Genomic DNA, 22973 nt, shown 5'->3' on the forward strand with positions numbered 1-22973 from the left:
TTATAGAGGAAAAAAAAAAAGGGGGAGAATTTTTTAAAAAAAAAAAAAAAAAAAAAAAAAAAAAAAAAAAAAAAAAAAAGAGAAAGCCCAGCCACACACTTTTAATTTCCTCATTTCTATGCCAGCGAGGAAAATATTTCTCCAGTTGCTGGAGGCAGCTACTAAAAATGGGCCTGGCTATGGATGTCTCAAAATAGGGACCCTCATTCCCAGGTTAAACCAGGGACAGGGGTTCTGGCCATGCTGGGGTGGTCCCTGGGACAGCATCCGTTGAGATGCATCCCAGTTTGTCCTTCCACTCCCTTTTTTGGTGCCTCACAAGACTTTGCTGTGGGTAATTTTATGTCCTGCTGAAACCTGGGGCTGAGGAGGGGCAGGGAGGGCAGTTTGGGTTACTTCCTCCCCGCTAACACAGATGGGGTGCAATCCATGCAAAAGTGCATCCAGAGGGGCAAGAAACACCTCCAGGATGGAGTTTCTACCACCTGCCTGGGAGAGAGAAGAATCTGGGAGGGCTGCTTCTGGATCCAGGGGAAGGATGCTCCTCAGTCCAAAGGGGGATCTCTGCTGACCACCCACTACCTCCCTCCTCACTGTCAGCCTGCCAGTGATGTTCAGAGCCTTTTGGGTTTTGTTTTACAGCAGCTGGGGGGATTTTGGAGCCATTGGACCCCTGCTGAAATTCCTACAGGTTTTTATTGATTCGAACATAAAACCATCCCTTTCAGGAGGTGGCAGGGGTGGGAAAAAAAGGACTTTTTCACCTGGTGTTTGTGCTTGTATTAGTGAAGACCATGTAACAACTAGTTCACTACTGCTTACAGAGAGCTATTTAATTGCTAGAGCATTTAGGGAAAAGAAAAAAAACACAAACCTACCAATAATAAAAAAAAAAGAAAAAAAGAAAAAAATAGAAAACTGCCTTGGCGATGAATGAACAGACCTTTATGGAGGGCTGGAAGTTCATGAATGAATCCCACTAGGTTTCTGAATGACATGGGGTGACCAGACCTCAAGGACGAATCTTAGGTAATCCGGGATGTTTGAGTTTTTTTTTAAGGAGCTGATGCCAGCACACAGTATAAATATGCCAGAGCCTCTTCCGTTTGTGGGCTTCAGCTGTTGACTGCATGTCTAGTCAAAAATCCATGAAAGTATAAGGGCTCAGCTGGGATAAACAGGCTCAGGCCTCCCTGCCAGCCACCACCAAAGCTGCTTTTTGCAGTTGTTGGGGCCCCAGAGGAGCCCCCTTGCTCCCACCCACCCCCCTTGTTCTGGCATCCGCCAGGAAAAGGGGTGGGAAAAGCCAGTGGCATCACTCCGGCAGGAGAGGAGGTGGCAGGAGACAAGGAAAAAGTGACTCAAGAGATGCTTCCTACAGTGACCGACTTCTTTTTTTTTCCCCCAAAAAGGCTTTTTTTGGTGGCAATAATCACGGATCTGTGCAAATGAAGCAAACAGAAGTATTATGCTCAAAAACACCCTGCTGGGTTCACCCCGTGCAACCTGGGGTCATGGCAGGCACCCACCATCCAACTCTGCCTGCTGCAGCCACACAAAAACTCAGATCCCAGGAAAACCCACAGGCACATCCTCCTCAGCACATCCTGGTGTGCGTGTGACAGCCCATAGACGGCTGCAAACCCTTTGGGATGCCTGTTTTGAGTTAAAAGCATCGTTTTTACGAGCTCCTCGGTGCAAACACGTCCCTTTCTAAATGCCTGGAAAACTCCCAGCAAACTGGGAGCGTTCCCATGTCCCAGCAAACAATGATAATGTTTAATGCTATAAACATCTGCACTATTATTTCGTTATTAAGGATCCCTCCATTTGCTGCTATCACTGGGTTATTAGGATTTTCCATGGTTTCCATTGCAGCCTGCCTTGAGGCTCCAGCAGGCTCCCCCCAGCGCGTTGTGCAAGCTCATTGTGAAAAAATAATAGTATAGAAACAACTGAAAATAAAGTGAGTCTGCCCTCAGGAATTTGGGGAATTAGTTGTATTGATCACTCGTCAGGTCTACAGAGAACAGCCCTTCACATCACCCCTCACAGAGGGAAGAAATCAAGGCAATACTCCAAAGCCCCTGGGGAAACACCTTTTGTCATTTTGGTGCAGGTGGTTCATCACCAGTGATGCCCAACACAACCATGTCACACCATATCCCATCCCCACTGGAAAACTCTTCTTTTTCCCCCATATTTTTTACACCTTCCTGGATTTTCCTGAGGGGCTGCCCCAGTTTTGCCAATGCATCCATTGTCCTCCATAAAAGCATCATTCCAGCTAAGTCCCAACTCACCAATCAGCACAAGAGGCTATGAGGTTCCCCACCACTTGCCCTGACCTCCAAAACCACCAAGTCCTGCCTGAGCTTTCTCAAGAAAAGCCCACAGTCAGGATTTCTCCACAATGGGGAGAAATGCTGTCTGGGGGCTCAGGGCATGATCCTGCTCCTGCTGAAAATGCTTCCAAATCCATGCGGAAATCCAGCAGGATGGGATACCAAAGCAATAACCCCACAAAAAACTGACAGCTGCAGAAGCAACTGTGGGTATGGGACATTCACACCACAGAAACACACAAATTTATCAAGTCCCACACTTGGCTCTTCCAAGCTATGGCAGAAGGAGTCACATCTCTCCTTGCTTGGAAGTGGCAGGAAATTTCTGGTGTGGATTTTCTCTCCATCACATGGTGAGTTTTAATTTGATGAAAGCATGTCATCCATACTTTTTCTTTCCAAGCTCCAGCAGTTTTATTAGGAGTCTGGGAGGAAAAAGTTCTCTATTTTTAATTCACAAAGAACCAAAGCATTTTAGAAAAATTGAATTTAAAAAAACAATAATAATAAACTAAAACAATGCAGCTCCTGTCCTGGGCCTGTTTTAGATCTGTGCTGTCCTTCAGATCTCAGCCTTGTCCCAATGCCAGGTTCATGAATGTAAAGGGGAGCTAGGCTGGGGATCTTTGAATTTTGTTCTGTTTTTTTTAGCTAAAGGTATTCCTGTAGCCAACCAACCTTGAAAGAAAAGAGCGGATTTAGCACACACTGGGTTATCTGACCCACCAGGATTGCTCCCAGCTGACCACATCAAGGGCTGTCAAAATTATCACCAGTGTCTCAAAGCCGAAAATAGGAATAAAATGGCCTTACCGATGAGGATTTTAAATGTCTGTAATTGGATCTTTCATCAATGACATCAGGTTTAGAGGCAAATCAAACTATCCAAATATAGAAGTATTCAGAACTATGTACACTTTTTGTAATATATGTACATATACACTTATTTTTCCAAAAAGCAGTTTTGGTCCTGAGCATCTTCTCATGCTCTTCCTAAAGTTCTCACCATCTCACCCCTCCTCTCCCTTATTCTTGGGTCTGGATTTCCCATCAAGCATCAATTCTGGCACAATATTCACCATGGCAGCATTTACCCTGCTAACAAAAGTCCCCTCACTTTCAAAAAGGGTTTTGGTTCGAAGGGACTTTAAAGACTCCTCTGCACTGGCTGCAGCAGCTCCACGTCCTTGTGCTGCTGGGAGACTCAAAGACCTGGAGAGAGCCCTGCCTGGCCTTCCAGGAGACAGCTTTCTGCTGGAAAATAAGCGCTGTGGGCACTGCCAAGCAGCAGATGAACACACACAGCCCTTCCTCCTTTATCCACCAGCACACACGGAGGGCATTTGTGCTTAAAAAAAAAAAAAATTGTCTGGACTGGTGTCAGCACAACGTGTCTGGCTGGGGCCTGGCTGAGACCAAGCTCAGCACGTCTCGCGCCCAATAATCTCCCCTGGCTGACCTTAAGTGGCATTTGTGTGTCCAGGACAGTGCATGACCCTCATCTTCTCCTACTCTTGGACGTGCAAGAGATGGAGACACAAAACCCAGAGGGTTCCAAAGAGTTCTAAGTGCTCTTCTGGAGGGTCCTCAGGACTTCTCCAGTTGCAGTTTTGCCCCTCCTGTTACTGGCAAGTGCTGATTTTGTAGGACCTCAGGAAAAACAACCCTACTTGAGAAGTGAAAGGCATTACATCAAGATGAGGAGAACACAGAGCACAGTGTGCTCATCAAAACAAAGAAAAATGGGCACCCAAAAAGGTAATCCCACTTCCTTTCTAGTCTCTCAAGTGACTTACATGGTGGAAAAACAGAACAATACAAAAAAAAAAAAAAAAAAAAAAAAAAAAAAAAAAAAAAAAAAAAAAAAAAAAAAAAAAAAAAAAAAAAAAAAAAAAAAAAAAAAAAAAAAAAAAACCCAAACCAGCCAAATAGATAAACAAACAAATGAACAAAACAAAGACAAATACCTAAAAGCCAGATTTCCAGGTACATTCAGCAAAAGCAAAGGAAAAAAAAGTCCAAGTTAAAGGATAAATCCACATTAAAGGATACAACCTGCTGCAGAAGAGGTGCTTTGTGCCTTTAACAAAGTTTGTGGGCAGCATGGAGACTCCACCCATAGCAGTGTTTGCCCCAAACCTTTTGTACCTCCCAGCACACAAGGGCTAGACAACTTCACCTCCACCAGGAACCCCTGCTTTTGATGGCTGGGATGGTTCCTGAAAGCCTAATTTCAAGCATGGTCCTGTGCTTAGCTCCTGTTTCTTGCAGAAGAAATAAAACCCTCACCTTCTGCAGGGATGGCACTGCCCTGGGGGGCCCGTGGGGTCCCTCCACCTCCCCAGCAGAAGAGCCCCAAGAGCTGAGACAGTCCATCACATCAACACCTACTTAGGGAGCCTTTAATCTGCGGATTATTGACATGATAGACCATAACATCTCTTCAGGAGCCATTACAGCCCATCGTGTCAGTAGGTACTTATGCAGTCCTTAATCCGTGGATTGACAGGCCAGACCATGAAAAAAAGAAAACAAAAAAAAAAAAAAAAAAAAAAAAAAAAAAAAAAAACCCAAACCAGCCAAATAGATAAACAAACAAATGAACAAAACAAAGACAAATACCTAAAAGCCAGATTTCCAGGTACATTCAGCAAAAGCAAAGGAAAAAAAAGTCCAAGTTAAAGGATAAATCCACATTAAAGGATACAACCTGCTGCAGAAGAGGTGCTTTGTGCCTTTAACAAAGTTTGTGGGCAGCATGGAGACTCCACCCATAGCAGTGTTTGCCCCAAACCTTTTGTACCTCCCAGCACACAAGGGCTAGACAACTTCACCTCCACCAGGAACCCCTGCTTTTGATGGCTGGGATGGTTCCTGAAAGCCTAATTTCAAGCATGGTCCTGTGCTTAGCTCCTGTTTCTTGCAGAAGAAATAAAACCCTCACCTTCTGCAGGGATGGCACTGCCCTGGGGGGCCCGTGGGGTCCCTCCACCTCCCCAGCAGAAGAGCCCCAAGAGCTGAGACAGTCCATCACATCAACACCTACTTAGGGAGCCTTTAATCTGCGGATTATTGACATGATAGACCATAACATCTCTTCAGGAGCCATTACAGCCCATCGTGTCAGTAGGTACTTATGCAGTCCTTAATCCGTGGATTGACAGGCCAGACCATAAATTTGTGTCTCTGTAATTAGACGGCTCTTATTGCTCAGCATATATGGTAGTCATGCAGGCTAAAGAGCCTTAAGATTACTTTTTTAATTTATTAGCAAGTTGTCCAATCAATCATTCAAATGGCTCCTTGTTCCTTGCAAAATCAGTCAACCTTGCACGAAAATAAATGTTAAGTTTCACCGCAAGATTTCAATTTGCTGATGTTTACTAAGATTGAGTCTGATGAGGTCAAGCAGGATAAAATATGGCAGGAGACATCAGGGGAAGGAGTCTCATATTTCCCCATTTTTCTTGGTCTTTGGTTCAGGTTTGTGTTAACTGTGACCTGAAAGTTTGGGAGGGCTTTGCTCAGTCCCCAGGTGACCCAACCAAAAACTGCCATCACCTTCCCCACAGCTGGGAACCCCCCTTGTGAAATCAGGAAAAAAATGAGGTCAGGTGAGATGGTGGGTAGAGATGATTCACCCCTGACATCCCCTCAGGCTCCCACCCCAGCTTGGTGGTGCCCTGAGTCAGCCCACCCCAGCCTGGAACCCAGCCCTGACCTTTTCAGGGTTAATTCAGCAAGAACATAAAAGTGAGAAAGAAGGAAAGAAGGAAAGAAGGAAAGAAAGAAAGAAGGAAAGAAGTAAAGAAGGAAAGAAGGAAAGAAAGAAGGAAAGAAAGAGAGAAGCCCTGCAAGCATGTTGTTACAGACCAACAGAGGCTCAAGAGCAAACACCACTATGGCAGATGGCAAGGCTGGACCAGGAGTAATGTCCAAAAATATTAAAAAATATATTAAAAGTATATTTTAAAAATGGGGTGATGCATGTCCCCTGCATTCATAGGACAGCAGAGAAAGAACCTGAGTGAAACTGCCGAGTTCATGGAGTCCACCAAACCAGAAATTTGATTCATAAACATCCTATTAGTCACTGCTACTGTCTAATTACGGTGATTAATCAATTACCACGGCTAAAAACTACTCTAGGAGAGAAGAACCCTTTTCTTGTCACCATTCTCCTTAAAAGCCAAGCAAGGCTGGAGCTACAAGGTGGTGGGGCGGGGGGGGTGGAAATATGCAGGCACACACCAAAAATGCCTGTCTGCCTGTCTCCAGTGGTTAGAGGAGCCAGCTGACTCCAGTTTCCTCCGTACCAGGCTTCAGGCCTCATCAGCCATGCAAATTATAGAGTACTGTGCTGTCTGAAGGCCGAATTTCGACTCAGCTCAGAGAAAAGCCTTAGAGGAAGGGTGGGGATGAAGAAGCCAGCCAAATCCATTCATAATATTTACAGTAAATGGGCCTCTTTGCTGTTGTTTAGTATACAGTCAGCCTGATTATTTTTGAAGTTTTAATTTAAAGAACCTTCTTTATCTGCCTCTCCTTCTGCACCCCTCAAAGGTGTGGGAAAACTTTTCCCTTGTTTCAAAAAAGCAGTAGGACGGGAATCCCTTCCCCAAGCTCCAACTCGACAGCTGGGTGGGACAAAGGGATGCTGCAAGAGGTGAGACCCTTCCAGAGCGGCCCTGCCAACAAAATCCATGGGGTTTTTAAGACTCCCAGACCATCCAAAGAGTCACAGGGGCATGCAGATCCATGTGGAAACCCCCTAGAAATGCTGTTTTTGCTGCATGTGTTGCTGTTCTGTGCTGGTGGGGGCTTGCTGGCTCAGGAGGTGGTGCAGGTGCTCCACTGCCCTATGCACTCTCCAGCCTTCTCCCCTTCCTTGAGGCAACCCGAAATAATCTGACTTTTGTAACAAACCAGCCAAGAGACCTGTCTGGAAAACACAGCCCAACATGAGATGCTGCCCTGGGAGCTCCAGGTGACTCAGGGCTGGTACCAGCCCCAGCTCCCAGAGAGGAGCAGCCACCTCCATGCTTCAGCCTCAGCCACCAGGACACACCTCTTCCCCACCCAAACCCAACCCAGATCTCAACCAGAAACCTTCTGAGAAAGAGAAACCAGCACACAAAGGGCTCCTGACTTACTGCAATGCAAATCAGACCCGAGGATGAGCTTGCCAAGAATCTCTCTCCCGGCTTGGGCTGTGCTGGAGGCTCCTGTGGCAGCACCCTGCCCATCACCCTTCTGGGATAAGTCACACCACAGGTGCTGAGGCCACCAGAGGCCACTGGGTTGTGCCAGCCATGGGGTAACAGCCCCCCTCAATGCAGCCACCCAGTGGGGTTTAAAGGATGACCTTAAAAAATTCCTTGCAATTAAAAAAAAGCTTCACTGTTGCAAGGCAGAAAAGGTCATCCAGCACCCAGGGATGCCCTGGGCAGGGCAGGGATGCAGCCCCCAGGAAAGCCACAGCTCTCCACAGACAACACGTAGCCAATGGGTTACACATTAAAAACCTTGTTAGGACCTTAATAAAAACTGAAGTAGAGAAGTCTAGGGTTTCCAAATGGATACCTAATACACAGATGCATGTTAGGATTTTTTCCTCCCCCTAACTGCATTACACACGCACACACATACACAACACAGCATCACTGCTGTTCTTATTCCAATACTGAAAAAAACCAACCCTCTCCCTGCAGCACACTGACCCAGAATTCTCCCCTAAAGACTGAAAACAGACGTAAATATATGTTTCTCCCCACACCAAAAAAATAAAAAAGCCCACTTCTCCCAGCAACTTTTCCCAGAGCAGCATCCCTCACAGGGATGTAAACCCATGGAAAAAGCAGAGTAGGAACAAAAGTCCTTTTCACGTCCGTCGTGCCCCGCTCCGTAACAATTATGAAAACTGTTTAGCTGGGCTGGCATTTGGAGCATTTACTGCATTCCTGCCAATAAATTCCAGTCCCGGATCCGATGGAAAAGGCTCCCTCCCTCCCCTTTCCCCTCCCTCCCTTGCCTTCATTCCTCCTGGCTTTCTTTACAACCTAATACCCTGTCGACGCGGGGCCAGGGCCTACTTAGGGGGAAAAAAAAACACCCAGCGCCAGACTGGAGACAGCAGGCAGACTGAAAAAGTTAATCATTACTTCTGTCTGCCTTCATAATCTAATCACGCCTATTCCTAAGAGCAGGCGGCGGAGCAGGCCGTACATGGAATATATACATCCCAGGGTCACCGCCCAGGGATGGACAGACGGACACACGGACAGCACCAGCCCCGGCCCAGGCAGGGGGCAATCAAGGGATGGACAGACAGGATGGATGGCGTTGGGAAGGAGTTCACAAGCCTGGCCATGCACACACACCCCTTCCCTCGCCTCTCACTTTGCTCTGGATTAATAACGCGCAGCAATTATAGAGAATATTATATTCATTAAGTAATTAACCCTCCCGGCGCTCCGGCGGAGCTGGCACCCCCTTCTCGCAGACAGAGGCCAGCAGAGGTTTGCCCCGGGCTATAAAACGGGGCAGGTCGGCAGCACACAGGTTAAAAAAAAGCCCCAAAACTCCTCATGGCTCATCTCACCCCACTTGTGGTGGCAGCAGCAGAGCCACGTCCCGAGAGGGGACCTGCCGTGACCAGGGTGGCATCACCAGCTCCCAGCAGCATCCTCCCAAGGGCACAAAACTCTGGGGGTTTGGGGTGTCACCAGCACCCAGCAGCATCCTCCCACGGGCACAAAACTCTGGGGGTTTGGGGTGTCACCAACAGCCAGCAGCATTCTCCCATGGGCACAAAACTCTGGGGGTTTGGGGTGTCACCAAGAGCCAGCAGCATGCTCCCACAGGCACAAAACTCTGGGGGTTTGGGGTGTCACCAGCTCCCAGCAGCATCCTCCCACGGGCACAAAACTCTGGGGGTTTGGGGTGTCACCAAGAGCCAGCAGCATGCTCCCACGGGCACAAAACTCTGGGGGTTTGGGGGGTCACCAGCTCCCAGCAGCATCCTCCCACGGGCACAAAACTCTGGGGGTTTGGGGTGTCACCAAGAGCCAGCAGCATGCTCCCACAGGCACAAAACTCTGGGGGTTTGGGGTGTCACCAGCTCCCAGCAGCATCCTCCCACGGGCACAAAACTCTGGGGGTTTGGGGTGTCACCAAGAGCCAGCAGCATCCTCCCATGGGCACAAAACTCTGGGGGTTTGGAGTGTCACCAGCACCCAGCAGCATCCTCCATGGGCACAAAACTCTGGGGGTTTGGGGTGTCACCAAGAGCCAGCAGCATCCTCCCATGGGCACAAAGCTCTGGGGATTTGGGTGTCACAAGCACCCAGCAGCATCCTCCCACAGGGACAAAGCCCATGGGAACTGGGCATCACTGGGATGCAGCAGCATCCTCCCATGGGGCTGAAACCCAAGGGATCTGGGCATCACTGAAACCCAGGAGCATCCTCACACAGGGATAAAGCCCAGGGAATCTGGGGCTTGGCAAGCCCAGCGCCACACCAGCTTCTCCAGAAAATAACTGCAGTGCAAGTCTCAGGTGAGCCAAGGCTTCATGCTCTTGACACCCAGGATACATTTTCCATGCTTGGCTGTGACAAAGAACAGTAAAACTACAGGCCTCTGCTTATGATTTATGGGTTTGTTCCTTATCATGAGCTAAAAAGTCTCAGACTGGCTTCCAAAGAAAATGAATTCATCAGTTCACATGCAGTGATGTAACTTCAGGCTCCCAGCTCCTTTTCCAAATAAAACTCCTGTTACTTGATTCCTGCTCAAAGAATGATTTTATGGAGTTATTGACTCCATCCGCTCTGCCTGGGAAGGTGCTGCTGGAGCCCAGCCACGAGGTCACTGACAGCCTCATCCCATGGCTTAGTTTCTTGACTATTTTGCCATTTTCCCTGTTTTTCTACTCAAAACCTCACCTTGCACACCAATGTGCAGACGCTCAACTCCTCAGGTATTATTTTGCATTGCCCACCATGGTGGGGGCTCCTCCTCAGCAGCAACACCTGGTAATTTTTATCACCCATAAATTTGACCCATAGCCTTCCATCACCCAAAATGACTGGATCCACAGCCAACCTCTCCACTTGCAAAAGTGACAGATGCCTGAATTTCCACCACCTTCCTAACAGCCACAAAGTCACCTCTTATTGATGAAGTTCTGGCTTCTGTGAAAAAAATCTCTTTAACCTGTGTAAGTATTACATAGAATTCTATACAAATATGGAATATATTCAGTATACAACTAATATGTTGAATATATTCAACCTATATATCTATAGAATATATACATTATATGTTGACTATCTTACATAATTATATATAAAATATACTGAATAAGTTATCTCCATACATATTCAACCTATACATAAAGATTGAATAGATTTTTCTCAATTTCAACTGTTTACAGTCTCACTTATTATGTACATCTGCAAGATAAATCTTTGCTTTAATGGCAAAATTTGCCTTTCGACTTTCTCAGGGAAAAGTCACACAGGAGCCAGGACTTCACCCCAGAGCTGGCTCACCAAACCCCAGCACCCCAAGAGGGATCCCACTTGGTGGCTGAGGGAGGGAGGGAGAGGAAGGACCACGGGGCCAGGCACAGGTCACCACACACAGGGAGCATCACCCAGAGCACCACCAGGACCTCGGTGCTTCAGCACTGCCAGCACGACCTAACCAAGGAGGCTGAGGCCAGAAGGTTTTTTTATGTAGTGAGGTTAAAAGGGTAGAGAAGGGCTGAGCCAGCTCTTAGAGGGTGGTTTTCTTTTTCATGTCTCTTTTCTCCTAAAAGACTGATGTAATTTCCTGTCTTGTCCCAATGTTTCCTGTTAATTAACAGGGTGAAAGTTATCATCATGCATTTAAATGGCAACCCAAAAGAAGGGAGTGAGAGAAAAAAAAAAACAGGGCAAAAATAAAAAAGAAAAGAAAAAAGAAATGAGAGTTTGCTATCCATTAGCGAGTGCCACATCACATCCCCAGCAGCACAAAATACCCTGGAAAAAGCTTTTTGGAACTGATGACTTGAGCCCATGGGCAAAGACCCCCCGAAGGGTGGCAGCAGGTCTGTGCACAGGGGATCCAAGTCCCCACCCTCCCCTGGATGGGGATGGAAAATCCCTGCAATGCTTGCCCATAAAAGCTGTTTTCTTCCATTAAGAAGGAAAATAAAATAAGAAGGGAAAGAAGGAGATGGAAAACAGGAAGAAGAAAGAAAACAAGTAGAAGAAAAAGAAGAAAAAAAGTAAAGGAGGAAAACAGAAAAAGGAGAAGAAAGAGAAGAAGGAGAAAATTAAGGAGAAAAAGAAGGCGAAGATGGCGGAGAAAAAGAAGAAGAAGGAGAAAAAGAAGGAGAAAAAGAAGGAGAAAGAGGAGAAGAAAAAGGAGAAGGAAAACAGAAGAAAAAAGAGGGAAAAGGAGAAAAGAAAATGGAAGGAAAAATGAAAAAAAAATAAGATAAAGTAAAATAACTTGTAGAGAAAGAGCCAGACAGCAACACCCAAGATGCTGCATTTATTAAAAGAAGTTGAAGAATAGAGGAAGGAAAAAAAAAAAAAAAAAAAGAAAAACCCAGGGGCTAATCCAAAGACAGCAGGCGGAAATCCTGTGAGCCGCCGAGCTCCTTCCCTTGCCCGCCCTCAGCCCCGTGCAGGATCAGCTCCTCGTGCCCTCTGTTCCTCAACAGCAGCCGTGACGCAGCCGGTACCCCGGCGGCACCGCGGCCACGCCGGCGGCCCCGGCACGCCGACGGCGGGCGAAAACAAAGCGATTTAGGCAAAAAGCGAGGGTGGTTAGAACAGAGACTGTGCCTCAGCGGTTAATAATATCCCAGCGCTGAAAATAAACTGGGAAGGAAGCTCCTTTGTGACAGTAGGCAGGCGGCCAGGCTGCGGCGTGGGTCATTCACGCCGGCGGGGGACAGCAGAGGGGTTGGCACCCACCCGCCACCCTGCTGGGGCACAGCGAGGGCTGGGGACAGGGGCCCTACACACAGTTTTCTCCTGGGCACCCTAAAATGTGCTGCACCCCGCTGTAAACCGTCAGGGGTGTTGGCCACCGTGGCTGGAAACAGGCATCCCCCCTTGCCCATGGCGGGGAAATGCATGTGGCTAATGTTTCTGGTTCCTTTAGTGTAAGCGATACCCACTGGCAGACAGTGGGGATGGAAACGATGCAGCCACATCCCTGCCAGCCCGGGGCTGCTCCTCTACGAGTGTTTTTGTCCCATGGAGTTTTAAATGTCCCCAGTGATCAAGTTGCTCATCAGGACGGCTACTGCGAGCGGAGCGCGGTTTGAACTGACACTCAACTTCCAAAATTCGCCTTCCTAGCCTCATTCTTCCCTAAAAATGCCATCTTGTGGGATTAAAACACAGGTGACCCCATCATGGTCCCCCATCACTGTTCCCACCACCATCCCCACTCTGATGGACTTGCTGAACCTGGGGTCTTCTGCATTTTGTCATCAGCTGTTCCAAAGACATGGTTTGGCTGGGAAAGTCTGCTGGCGTCTGGAAAAATGGGTTTAATGAAGCTGTACAGGTATGGATTGAAACTATCTAATGGGGGCAGCACCTCTGCTATCATTTCTTTCTTAAAACACCTTGTACAAGAGTATCTAGGAAAGGCTCAAGAGGCTCTAGAGCACTTAAAAGTAATTATTAAATGGATTCTATTTGCTTTGGAAGGATTTTAATCGGCCAAACGCCCGGAGCTGGGAGGAGGATCCCGGCTGTGTCCCAGGGGGGTCCCCACAGGGTGAAAACCCCCTTAAAAAAAAAAAAAAAAAAAAAAAAAAAAAAAAAAAAAAGCCCTCATGGGGCTTGAAGGAACCGGAGCGGGTGGCCAAGCCAAGAGCCCGGGGTCAGTGCCAAGCACCAGCTCCCTCCTCCCAGTCGGCCACGGTCAGATGATGTGCGAGGCGAGCCGGGAGGCTCCTAGTCTGGCAGGCAGCCTGCTCTGCTCCAGAGGCTCCAGTGCTGTCATCCTGGCATTAACCCCTGATAACCTTGTCCTTTCCAGGACAGGACTGCGTTTTTTAGGTAAGCAAGGAGCAGGGGGTCATGTCTCCCAGTGAGGCTGGGAAGGAAAGGGTGCAACGCCCTGCGACGCTCAAAGCAAATTGAAAAATATTAAAACGACGTAAGCTCAAAAATAAACCAAAAATAAGTGACTTAAAGAAAAAAAAAAATTCCCAAGCAATTGTTTATCCCTGGGACAAATATACAATCCTAGTTCCACAGGAAGATGTCTCAATTTCAGATTATAATAGGATGCCAATTTGTAAATAAAGACATTTCACAGGAGGTTATAAACTCCGTAGGGGAGGGAGGTGGAAGTGGGGGGAACGGGAAAACACAGGCAGGGCTCTGGCGGAGAAACAGCACAGGATCCTGTTTACATGGGCAAGGGGAGAGCGACGGGAAGCCGCTTTGGGGGGCAAATATCTCCGGATTTGGACAAGGTGCTTCTTCCCCGTCGAGCAGATACCAGCAGGGATCAGAGGCATAGTGAAACATTCCCAGCCTGTCCGCAATTTTGGAATGAAATGTCAATCAGCCAAGAGGTCCCTTAAACCAGACAAGGTCCCACAGCACAGAGAGCCAGAGTAGGGAACAATGCCAATGCTATTCCAGCCTGGGGAAGTCTTTTCCCTGCGTTTTTGGTGTGGAGTTGGGAGGGAGAAACTGAGTCTGTGCCTGCTACAGAAGAGCCTTGTTGGTTTCCCAGCCTCAAGGCATGCAGAACCTTGATCCAGCACCCACCAAGAACCATCACTCAACATCCACTGGCTCTTAGAGAGCCTGAGGTGTTTCCAGAGTTTGTGCAAAGCAGATTTAGGCCAAAATCTGGATAACCTCTCAGGTTTGGTATTTTAGGAACAACCTCTATAAAAAAGCAGTGGATGTGGTGAGGACACAAGCTCAACTTGCTCTCCCTCTCTGAGCACAAGCTCAGAGGGGGATTGAGCTCTCGAGAGCTTTGCTTTGCCAGCAGGTCCAGCACTAACACCACCAGCTCACTTCTGCCCTTGGATGAGGTTTTCTCCATGGGTCATATAGGAATTTGGCTCCCACCAACCTGATGCCACCAAACCATGGGCCAGCCACCTTCAGGCACTCCAGACATGGCTTTGCTTGTTTGAAAGAAGTCACAACCAAACACATCTGCTGAGAACAAGTCAGCTCAAAATACAGGAAAACCACCCTCTGTCTCCTATTTACGGGAATTATTTTTATCCCCAATGGGATATTTTTGCTCTCTAACCACACAGAGGACAGAAAGGATCTGGCTAGTAATACCTGAGCACAGCCGTGTCAGTGGGAGCAACCGTGAGCGAGGAGTCCTGACCTACCCACAGGCTGACCACCGATAAAAATAAAGATGATATAAGAAAATAAATAAAGCCAAGAGTACAGAAGCGAGACCAGTGCCCGGGGGAAGCGAGGGGTACATCAGCCAGAGTGGGATGGCTGGGGAAGAGAGAGCAGAGGTGGGATGGGAAGGGGACACCAGGATTGCATTCCTGGGTCACGAAGAAGAACAGAAAGAAGAGGGAGGGAGGGAGGGAAAGAGCAGCTCAGAGCAGTTATCACAAGGGGGAAACACTCCCCGTACATGCCCCGGCCACGCTGCTCCCCCCGCCACACGTCCTCCAGAGCCTCTGGTATCCATCAGCACAACTGCCTGCAGCCCCAGAAAGAGACAGAGCCCAGCAGAGGCTGATCTGAGGCTCCTCCTCATCAAAGGCTCCTCACAGAGAGCTGCAAGGACACTTTGAGCCTCTTCAGTGCTCCCCTTGCCACCATCCTCTCTCCATGCATTCCCCTGCCGGAGTGGCCGTGAACCCCAGGCTGGCCTCATTCCCAAATTCTCAGCGCTGAGATGATTGATCTTCCTTGCCAAGTCCTGCTCTTTAAGGCATCAGAGCAGGTCTACTGATCCTGCTGCTATGCCAGCATCCACCACACATCACTAATAACCAAAGGCTGCAGTACTGCAGCCTTTGCTGTCCCACCAGCACCATCATCAACCTCTTGTGATGTCTTTTTCCTCACACACCCACTCCAGTTTCCAAATTAGCAAAATAATTACTTTTTTTTCCTCTTTTCTTAAGCCATCCTTTCACCAAGGAGCTGCAAATCCAACACTGTACAGGTCTGGAGGGGAGGAGAGATTGCTGGATTCTCCACCCAGCATCACCCATCCCTATCTGCCCAAACACAGATAAGACCAAGCCAAAGTGCTGGCCACATACCCTGCCAATAACTCATTAAAGCCCTCTTCAAACACACTCTTCTGCTAACTAAAATATGCAGGAGGGGGTAGGAAAAAAAAAGGAGGAGAAAGTGAGCTTTGGAGGATTGCTCCAAAGTGCGTTTGTTTTCCTTTCTTGACTGGGTCTCTCCAGTTGGGAATTTTCAGCACTGCACTTCTGCGCGCGGAAGGGAGATGCCAGTAAATCAGAGCAAATTCAAAACAAATGCTCTTTCATGTGGAGGCATTCGGCTTTGTTTCAGGGCTTGGGTAGCTAACCATATCCCTTCAAGAGTCAACTCTCCTATCAGCTCCTCATTAAACTAAATGGCTACAATTACATTTGGGGAGGAAAAAAGAGCGGTTAATGATCGTAAAAAGGTTCTGTTTCCAGGCTTGGGGAGGGGGGAACCTTTGATAAGGGAGACAAAAAAAAAAAAAAAAATCAAATCCTATGAAATAGTAGCAATAGAATAAAGTAAGTTAAAAATGTACTTTCAGGTGGAAATGTGCTTCCATTTGGGAAAGAAGCTCAATTAAGGAGCTAGGGGGTCCCCTTCCCGTAGCCTTTTGGGAGGCACCAGGAACGAGCCATGTTATTTCCTGCAGCCCAAGCCCCCACCTCCTGCCTTCCCTTCGGGAGCAGAGCTGCCAGACGAGATGTTATCAATAGGCTGAACCTTACAGAAAGCCCCCTTTTAAAAGCGAGTACTTCCTCTGCTTATTTCATGTGGTATCCTGTGGAACTGAACTCTCTCCTCCCCTCTGCAATGGGTGTATTTCAGGAGGAAAAAGGAAAAAAAAAAAGAAAAAAAAAAAAAGATCTAACAACATCCTTATTGTGTTGTTTTCCTTCTTGTCTTTTTTTTCTTTCTACAGCCCCTTTTTTTTTTTTTTTAATTCCCTGAAGCTATAGGCTCCAATGGCAAAAAAAAATTTAAAAACTCAAATCCTTCTGCCTTTAGAGAAAAAAACCCCAAACAGCAACAAGTTTTCCTGTTCCCTCTCCCGCTTCGTTTGATTAATTCTCATTAGGACCTTTGAACAAACAATATGCTCCCCTCTCAAATAACAGACAGGGTATATATTACACCCAAAGAAAAACAAACAAGGCTCACTTAAAGACATCACATCCACACCAAATGCAATTCCTGGAGAGAGGCAGGGGCAGATGCACGCGCGTGCAGCCGCCGCTGACCTAATTCTGAATTCCAGTTTCAGGGTGATGAATAAATCATAAATCAAGGAGACATCCCCACAAAGGCAAGCACCTTCAAACATCAGCCAGTACCTGCAGGTACATGGTTTCAGACACTTTAATCCTGGTAGAGACACTGAGGTGGCCAGTCTGGGGTGGAAGATGAGGTGCTGGAGACATCACACCTTGGAAATGGTGTTGGGAGTTGGACTAGATGACCTTCAAAAGTCCTTTCCAACCCAAACCGCCCTATGTCTACACAAACTCCAGAGTGGGGCGGAGAAAGTACCTTACAAGCCTCCATCCTGTAACAGCAACTGGAGGTTGAAGGAGATGGCAAATAGGAAAACAATGGAAATCACTGAATATATCAGGAATGGGTACAAAACATCAACAACTCTCTCTGCAACATACTGTATAAAAAAAAGGGCCACCTTTCCTCCCCAGGCACCACGAGCCTTGTGCATCAGATGTGGGATGCTGGTGACCTTACCAGGAGCAAAACCTGAGCAGGGCTCTCCTCCCAGAGACAAAAAATGCCCCACCACCAAGTCAAGGATTTGACACCAAATCCTTCTTTAAGGTACGACTGCACCTGCGCCCATAATCCACACACCTGAATGAATGGCCAACCAACATTGCTTAGCCTTCCCCTAAGTCCTCAGTCCTTTTGCCTCTTCCTGCCTTAGCCCAAAAATGAATGGAGCATAAGGCTGGAATCCAAAGGAAGTACAGACACATTCAGGGATGGAGAACCTTGACTGGGATTTCAACACATCCTCTGCACAACAGGTACACGACTGCTACTGAAATTAAACCCAACTCCCGCTCTGAGCACACCCTTCCCAGTGATGTGCATTCCCAAAATTCCCCCAGCATCACTTCGCCTTTTGTCAGGACCCTCAGCCAACGCGACCCACGGCCAAGATCAAGAACAGCAGAAGATGTCTTACCTGAGAGCCCCCCAGGGGCTAGAAAATTAGTTCCCCCTGTTTCAGTGGAGGAAGGCACAGAGTCTGGACAATCTGCTGGAGCAGAGGAAGGAAAAAAAAAAAAAAAAGTCAGTATATAGGTGGTTCTTTGCAGGCTCCCAGCATCGCCCCAAGCAGAACACACATTCCAAAGGGCTTAGCAGGAAGCGATTACTAATTGTCCGTGCAGAGACAGTAGTTCATCAAGAAGCATCCACCCTAACTCGTTGTCTCAGTCAAGGCTGCGCTTCATCACCAGCCAGCACTGATTATAGACTGGCAGAAATTACAGGCTGGCTGCCACCTCTCGGGACAAGTCACCAGCTAAGGAGATCAAGGTTGTCGCCGTTCTGATGCAAGAGAGCTTCCAAAAATGCTCAAATCGTGGCTTTATGCGCCCAATTTAGTCAAAACCTGTAACTCACCAAAATGGGAACCGAAAGGGAAACGTCTCATTGCTGCCCTTCTGCAGTGAACGGGCTGAGTTTGTGGTGCCCTGCTCAAGGTTTGTCACCACCAGCTGCTGGCAGACCTTATTGCCACCTCCTGGGCAATGGGACCCACTCCTCTGGGCACCCCCCAAGGGCAGGGTAAGACTGGCTGCTCCCTTAGAGGTTTCTCCCAATGCACACAGGTGCTGGAGATCAAGGTTTGGACCTCTCTACCCTAAGCCTGCTCTTCCAGGTGGCAACAGTCAGAAGCCAACACTGATCTCCTGGTCCTACAGGACAACTCCAGCTTTTTGGTCACTACCATGTGGGACCCTGAGCTGAAGAACAAGCCTGAGAAGACCTGTGAGGTTCATGCAAACTTCTGGTCCTGAGGGACTTAGAGTTTCACCAAATTTGGACTCTCTGTGCCCTCATTTTGCCCACATCTGTATCCCAAAGCAAGGGCCACCATGAGGAGAGCCAAGATGATTTTCTCCCTACTGATAAAGCAATTCTGCCAGATCCCACCCCTGAAATACCAGTGAATAAGAAATTCCTGTCTGCATAACCTCATTTTATCAGAGTAAAGTAAAAGCCCTAACAGGAATATACAGTTTAACAGGATATACTTAATCAAACTGAAAACAATAGGGGAGACAGGAAATAGACTTACTTGTGAAATACTGTATATGATACGCTCTCTAAATGCCTTGCTGTGCTCTCTATGCTTTAAAGAAATAGGGTTTTTACTTTTCTTAACTCTTTCTAGTCCAGACAGGAGATTTCCCAGCCAGTCCCCTGTGATTGCTTCAGCTGCTTGAGCTACAGATGCTTTCTGAACACAGGCTGGACCACTCTGCCTTGCCCTGGGCTGCTTGTGCCTGCAGCTACTGCTCCCTGAGGAGTTCCTGCGGATAAGGGACATCACTGTCCTGCTGTAGAGATCATACGTCACGAGGTTCTCTGTTGCCACATCAGGCAGGACAGGCTCCTACCCAAACTTCAAGTACATAACCCTAGCAATGGGGTGATGTGTTACCACACTTCTTCCTCAGCTCCCTTCCCATGTCCCATCACCCAAAAGACAATTCCCCTCATCCATGAATCACCCCTGGAATTCCCTTTCCAAAACTCAGGGCTGCTGCAGCTCAGGAGAGTCAGGATGAGCCCAAAGGCAGAACCCTCACGGGGTCTCTGCCCCGGATTCATTGCTGCCCTCATCCCACCGCCCACAGAGCTGCTGGGGCTGTCCTTAGCAGTGGGCACTGGGGCTGGTTTTACCTTCAGCACCAGAGAGGTCAAGGACCAGACGTGTGTCCAAGCCTGGCACACATCAATCTCCTCCCAACACTGCCTTCCCACAGCATGAAGCCATTGCGGAGACACACAATTATTCCTTGTGGCCACCAGCCCAACCTTGCAAGGTGTCAAATAGCTCCTGGGAGCTGCCAAACCTCCAGCTCCCCTGAAAGCTGACACCACAGGAGGGCATTCGGCCCCACGGTGACATCTCAGTGAGTTTCCTGCACCCTCATACACCAGCACCACCAAGTCCAGTCACACCAGAGCACAACAGAGCCACTTGCAGCCCCTTGTCCCACTTAAAGCTTAGTCAAAAATCTGACTGAATTATTTGAGGGCACTACTATCCATCTCACTTTCAGCAGAGGTGCAAGTTCCAGCAGAGACATCAGAAATTGTGAGTGCCCACACACCTCCATCATCCATCCCTGCCAAGGTCCCTGTGAGGAAGAGGGAAAGTTTTCTCCTTGATAAAAGTCCTCCCCATCCCTGGAGGTGTCCAAGACCAGGCTGGAGGTGGGCTTGGAGCAGCCTGGTGTAGTGGAAGGTGTCCCTGTCCAAGGCAGGGGGGTGGAGCAAGATGAGTTTTAAGGTCATTCCAACCCAAACCATTCTGGGATTCTATGAATGAGCAAGCCAGGCTGACCCACAGCCTTCCCTCAGGTAACTCAGCCATCAAGGGCAGATCCTTCTGTTCTATGACAAGTACACAAATACCAGATCTATCCTACCAACACAGCCTGATGTGGCATTTCATTGCCTACAGCAGATTCCCAGCTCCTTGTCCATCCCTGCTTTCCTCCAGCCTGCAATGCAGCCTGTCTCAGCCTCCATTACCTCTAGAAAAACTGATTTAATCCCCACAGGTTAAGGGTTTTAAACAAAAAGAGAAGAGAGATTTAGACAAGACTGAAGAGAGAAAAGGTTAATGATGGCAGTGGTGAGGCACTGACACAGGTTGCCCAGAGAGATGGTAGATCCCCCCCAGAAACATTCAAGGTCAGGCTGGATGGAACTCAGAGTGACCTGGTCTAGTTGAAGATGTTCCTGCTCATTGCAGGAGGGCTGGACTAGCTGGTCTTTAGGCTCCCTTCCAACACATTTTTTTTTTTTATTCTCTGATTTGGCAACCTCTGCCAAAGCCCACACCAGTCCAGATTTGTTATCTGTCTCTCAATTTGAAGCACAAGACATAGTGCTAAACACTTAACTTTTACCGCCACTATCATGCTTGATATAAAACCAGAAGTTTCCTGCTGGATTCACATTCCCAGCTCCACTGTCGGAGCCTAAACACAGGGACTGTTCCCACCCAAGGCCCCAGGTGAGAAGAATGGCTGATGGGTACCAGGTAAAAAATCTTCACACCTTCCCACAGTTCTCCACATGCAGCTGGGGAACTGCCACAGGAGATGGCACCGAGGCTGGGACGGGAAACCCTCAGTCCCCCTGCAGAGGAAATGCTGAGAAACCCTGAGCTTGCAAAACCCACCTGCCACCACAGACTTCCAGGCTCCGCTGGTGCCTGTCACAGCCCCGTTAGTCAGAGCTCAGCTGCCAAGTGGATTTTTCTTTCAAAAAGGAAAAAAAAGAGGACTTTTTGGTGAGTAACCCAGTCGTTTCTTTGTTTCCGATGGGCAGCGTTAATCACTTCCTATTAGCCGATAGGAATAACTTTTCCTTTCGAAATGGCACATTCATGTTCTGCGGCTTTTCTGTTTACACACATTTTGCTACCTTATGTCAACACTTGCTAATGAATAAATATATCATTCGGCTAACTGAAAATGAGATCCTGGCAGAGGCAGATTGGATGTTTAAACCCTGCTAATAGATTTTATCCTAACATCTTCACAGGAAACCAAAACCAAGCTTTAACCCTTCTCTCTCCAGCTTCAAACCCCCCTTTGCATCCCCATACAGGATCATCAATGAGTGCAGAGAAAAGCCATAAAGGCAAAAAAAAAAAAAAATAGGAACTTTTCGAGGAGCACTGCAGGGATGCAGCCAAAATTATGTGTAACCCACAAAACTTCATGACCCAGCAGACCCTCAGAGTCTATGCAACCCTTCTGCATCCCAGCGCATGCTCTGGATGCTGAAACTACTCCCGATGTCCCTCTTTCATTCATGAGCCCTTATCTCCTGTTTTTTTCACACCAAGGCAAGATAGTTCATGCTTTGCAACCCAATTGTTTGTTAAACAGCTTTTTTTTATTTCCCAAAGACAAGAAAAGACTCATTAGTGTTCTCAAAGAGTTTGCAGAGGGGGAAAACGACAGTCCAGCCTCTGAGGGAGCAGCTGGCAGGATGAGACCCCAACGCGGCACCAGAGCAGCCTCAGGGCTGGGGTTTCTTTTAGCCCTGAGACCCTGCAGAGAGGTGATTCCACAGACACTGTTCTGCTGGCCAAAAAGCCCCAACCAGACAATCTGATCTTCAGGAATATCCACGTACCCACCCCTGCCACCCTGCAGCGCCGTGCCTCCCCTCTCTGCCACGACGGCAGGGACCACCGTGCTCCAGCCCGCTCCAGAGCCACTAATCCTCGGGAAGCCAGGAGCTGCTCCTCCCGAGCTCCCCGCGCTTCCGACTCTCCCCACCTCTCCTGCTCCTGCCAGCCTCATTTATCTCACACCCGGCGAGCTCACTGCCAACCGAGAGTTTATGCAGACAACCGCAAAAGAGCTGGTGCCAGCCTCAAATGGGCTTCTCCCCTGGCACCCTGACATTCAATTACAAGCAACAGGCATGCACAGTGGTGCTAAGAAATTTAAATTTTAAAAAGGTTAAAAAAATAACTTTTCAGACTCTTCTCCCATTTTTTTTTTTTTTCCAACCTGATGAGGTAGGATTAAGCTCCTATAAAACTTAAGAGAGATTTCTAACCGACCAGTCCATCTGTCAAGGTTCACTGGGATTCCCAGGCATCGGGGAGATGCTGTGCTGGATCCCAACCTAAATCCCTAAAAATTCAGCCAGGGCTGCAGAAGCACTGCCATTTCCAACTGGAGCCTATGGTTTTCCTGGCTGACTCAAGCAGCACAGGCCTGCACTGCACTGCAATCCCTTCTGAAGTTTACTGCCAGAGTTTTAAAACCCTACTTTGTGCACAGAGTGGCTTAGATAAATTATATGTTAATTCTTACAGGGGTAGCAGGAGGCACACAAGCACACAAGCAAACCAAAAGCAAAATGCATAACAAAGGCAGGAGACTGTTTCCCCGATAAAGGGGCTGTTTTGCCATTTTTTTATCTCTTACACTTGCATTGAAAAAAGTCCACTTACCAGTTGGTTTGAGAAAATCCATTGGATATCTGGAGTAGGGTGGAGGGGGAGACTCTGGAATTAGAGAAGTACAGAGAAAATAAAGGCAGAGCCATGAGAAAGAAAAAAAAAAAAAAAAAAAAAAAAAAAAAAAAAGGAAATTTATAA

At 47.8% G+C, this 22973-nt stretch overlaps 1 protein-coding gene across 2 annotated transcripts in view; it reads right to left on the minus strand.

Annotated features, from left to right (window-relative positions):
* SMAD7 (SMAD family member 7) overlaps positions 1-22973 on the minus strand; it is a 27660-nt gene that overhangs the window by 3137 nt on the left and 1550 nt on the right. Inside the window, exons 2-3 of one of the 2 annotated variants that reach the window (XM_041461675.1) lie at positions 22827-22880; positions 17787-17858 (exon numbers count right to left, since the gene is read on the minus strand). In XM_041461675.1, the coding sequence (XP_041317609.1) occupies positions 17787-17858; positions 22827-22880 (126 nt within the window). Of the gene's footprint in view, positions 1-17786; positions 17862-22826; positions 22881-22973 lie in introns of both variants that reach the window. The other variant, XM_041461674.1, reaches the window with a different exon arrangement.

This window comes from Pyrgilauda ruficollis, unplaced genomic scaffold, assembly GCF_017590135.1.
Source record: "Pyrgilauda ruficollis isolate IOZ18807 unplaced genomic scaffold, ASM1759013v1 scaffold150, whole genome shotgun sequence".
NCBI classification, from domain to species: domain Eukaryota; kingdom Metazoa; phylum Chordata; class Aves; order Passeriformes; family Passeridae; genus Pyrgilauda; species Pyrgilauda ruficollis.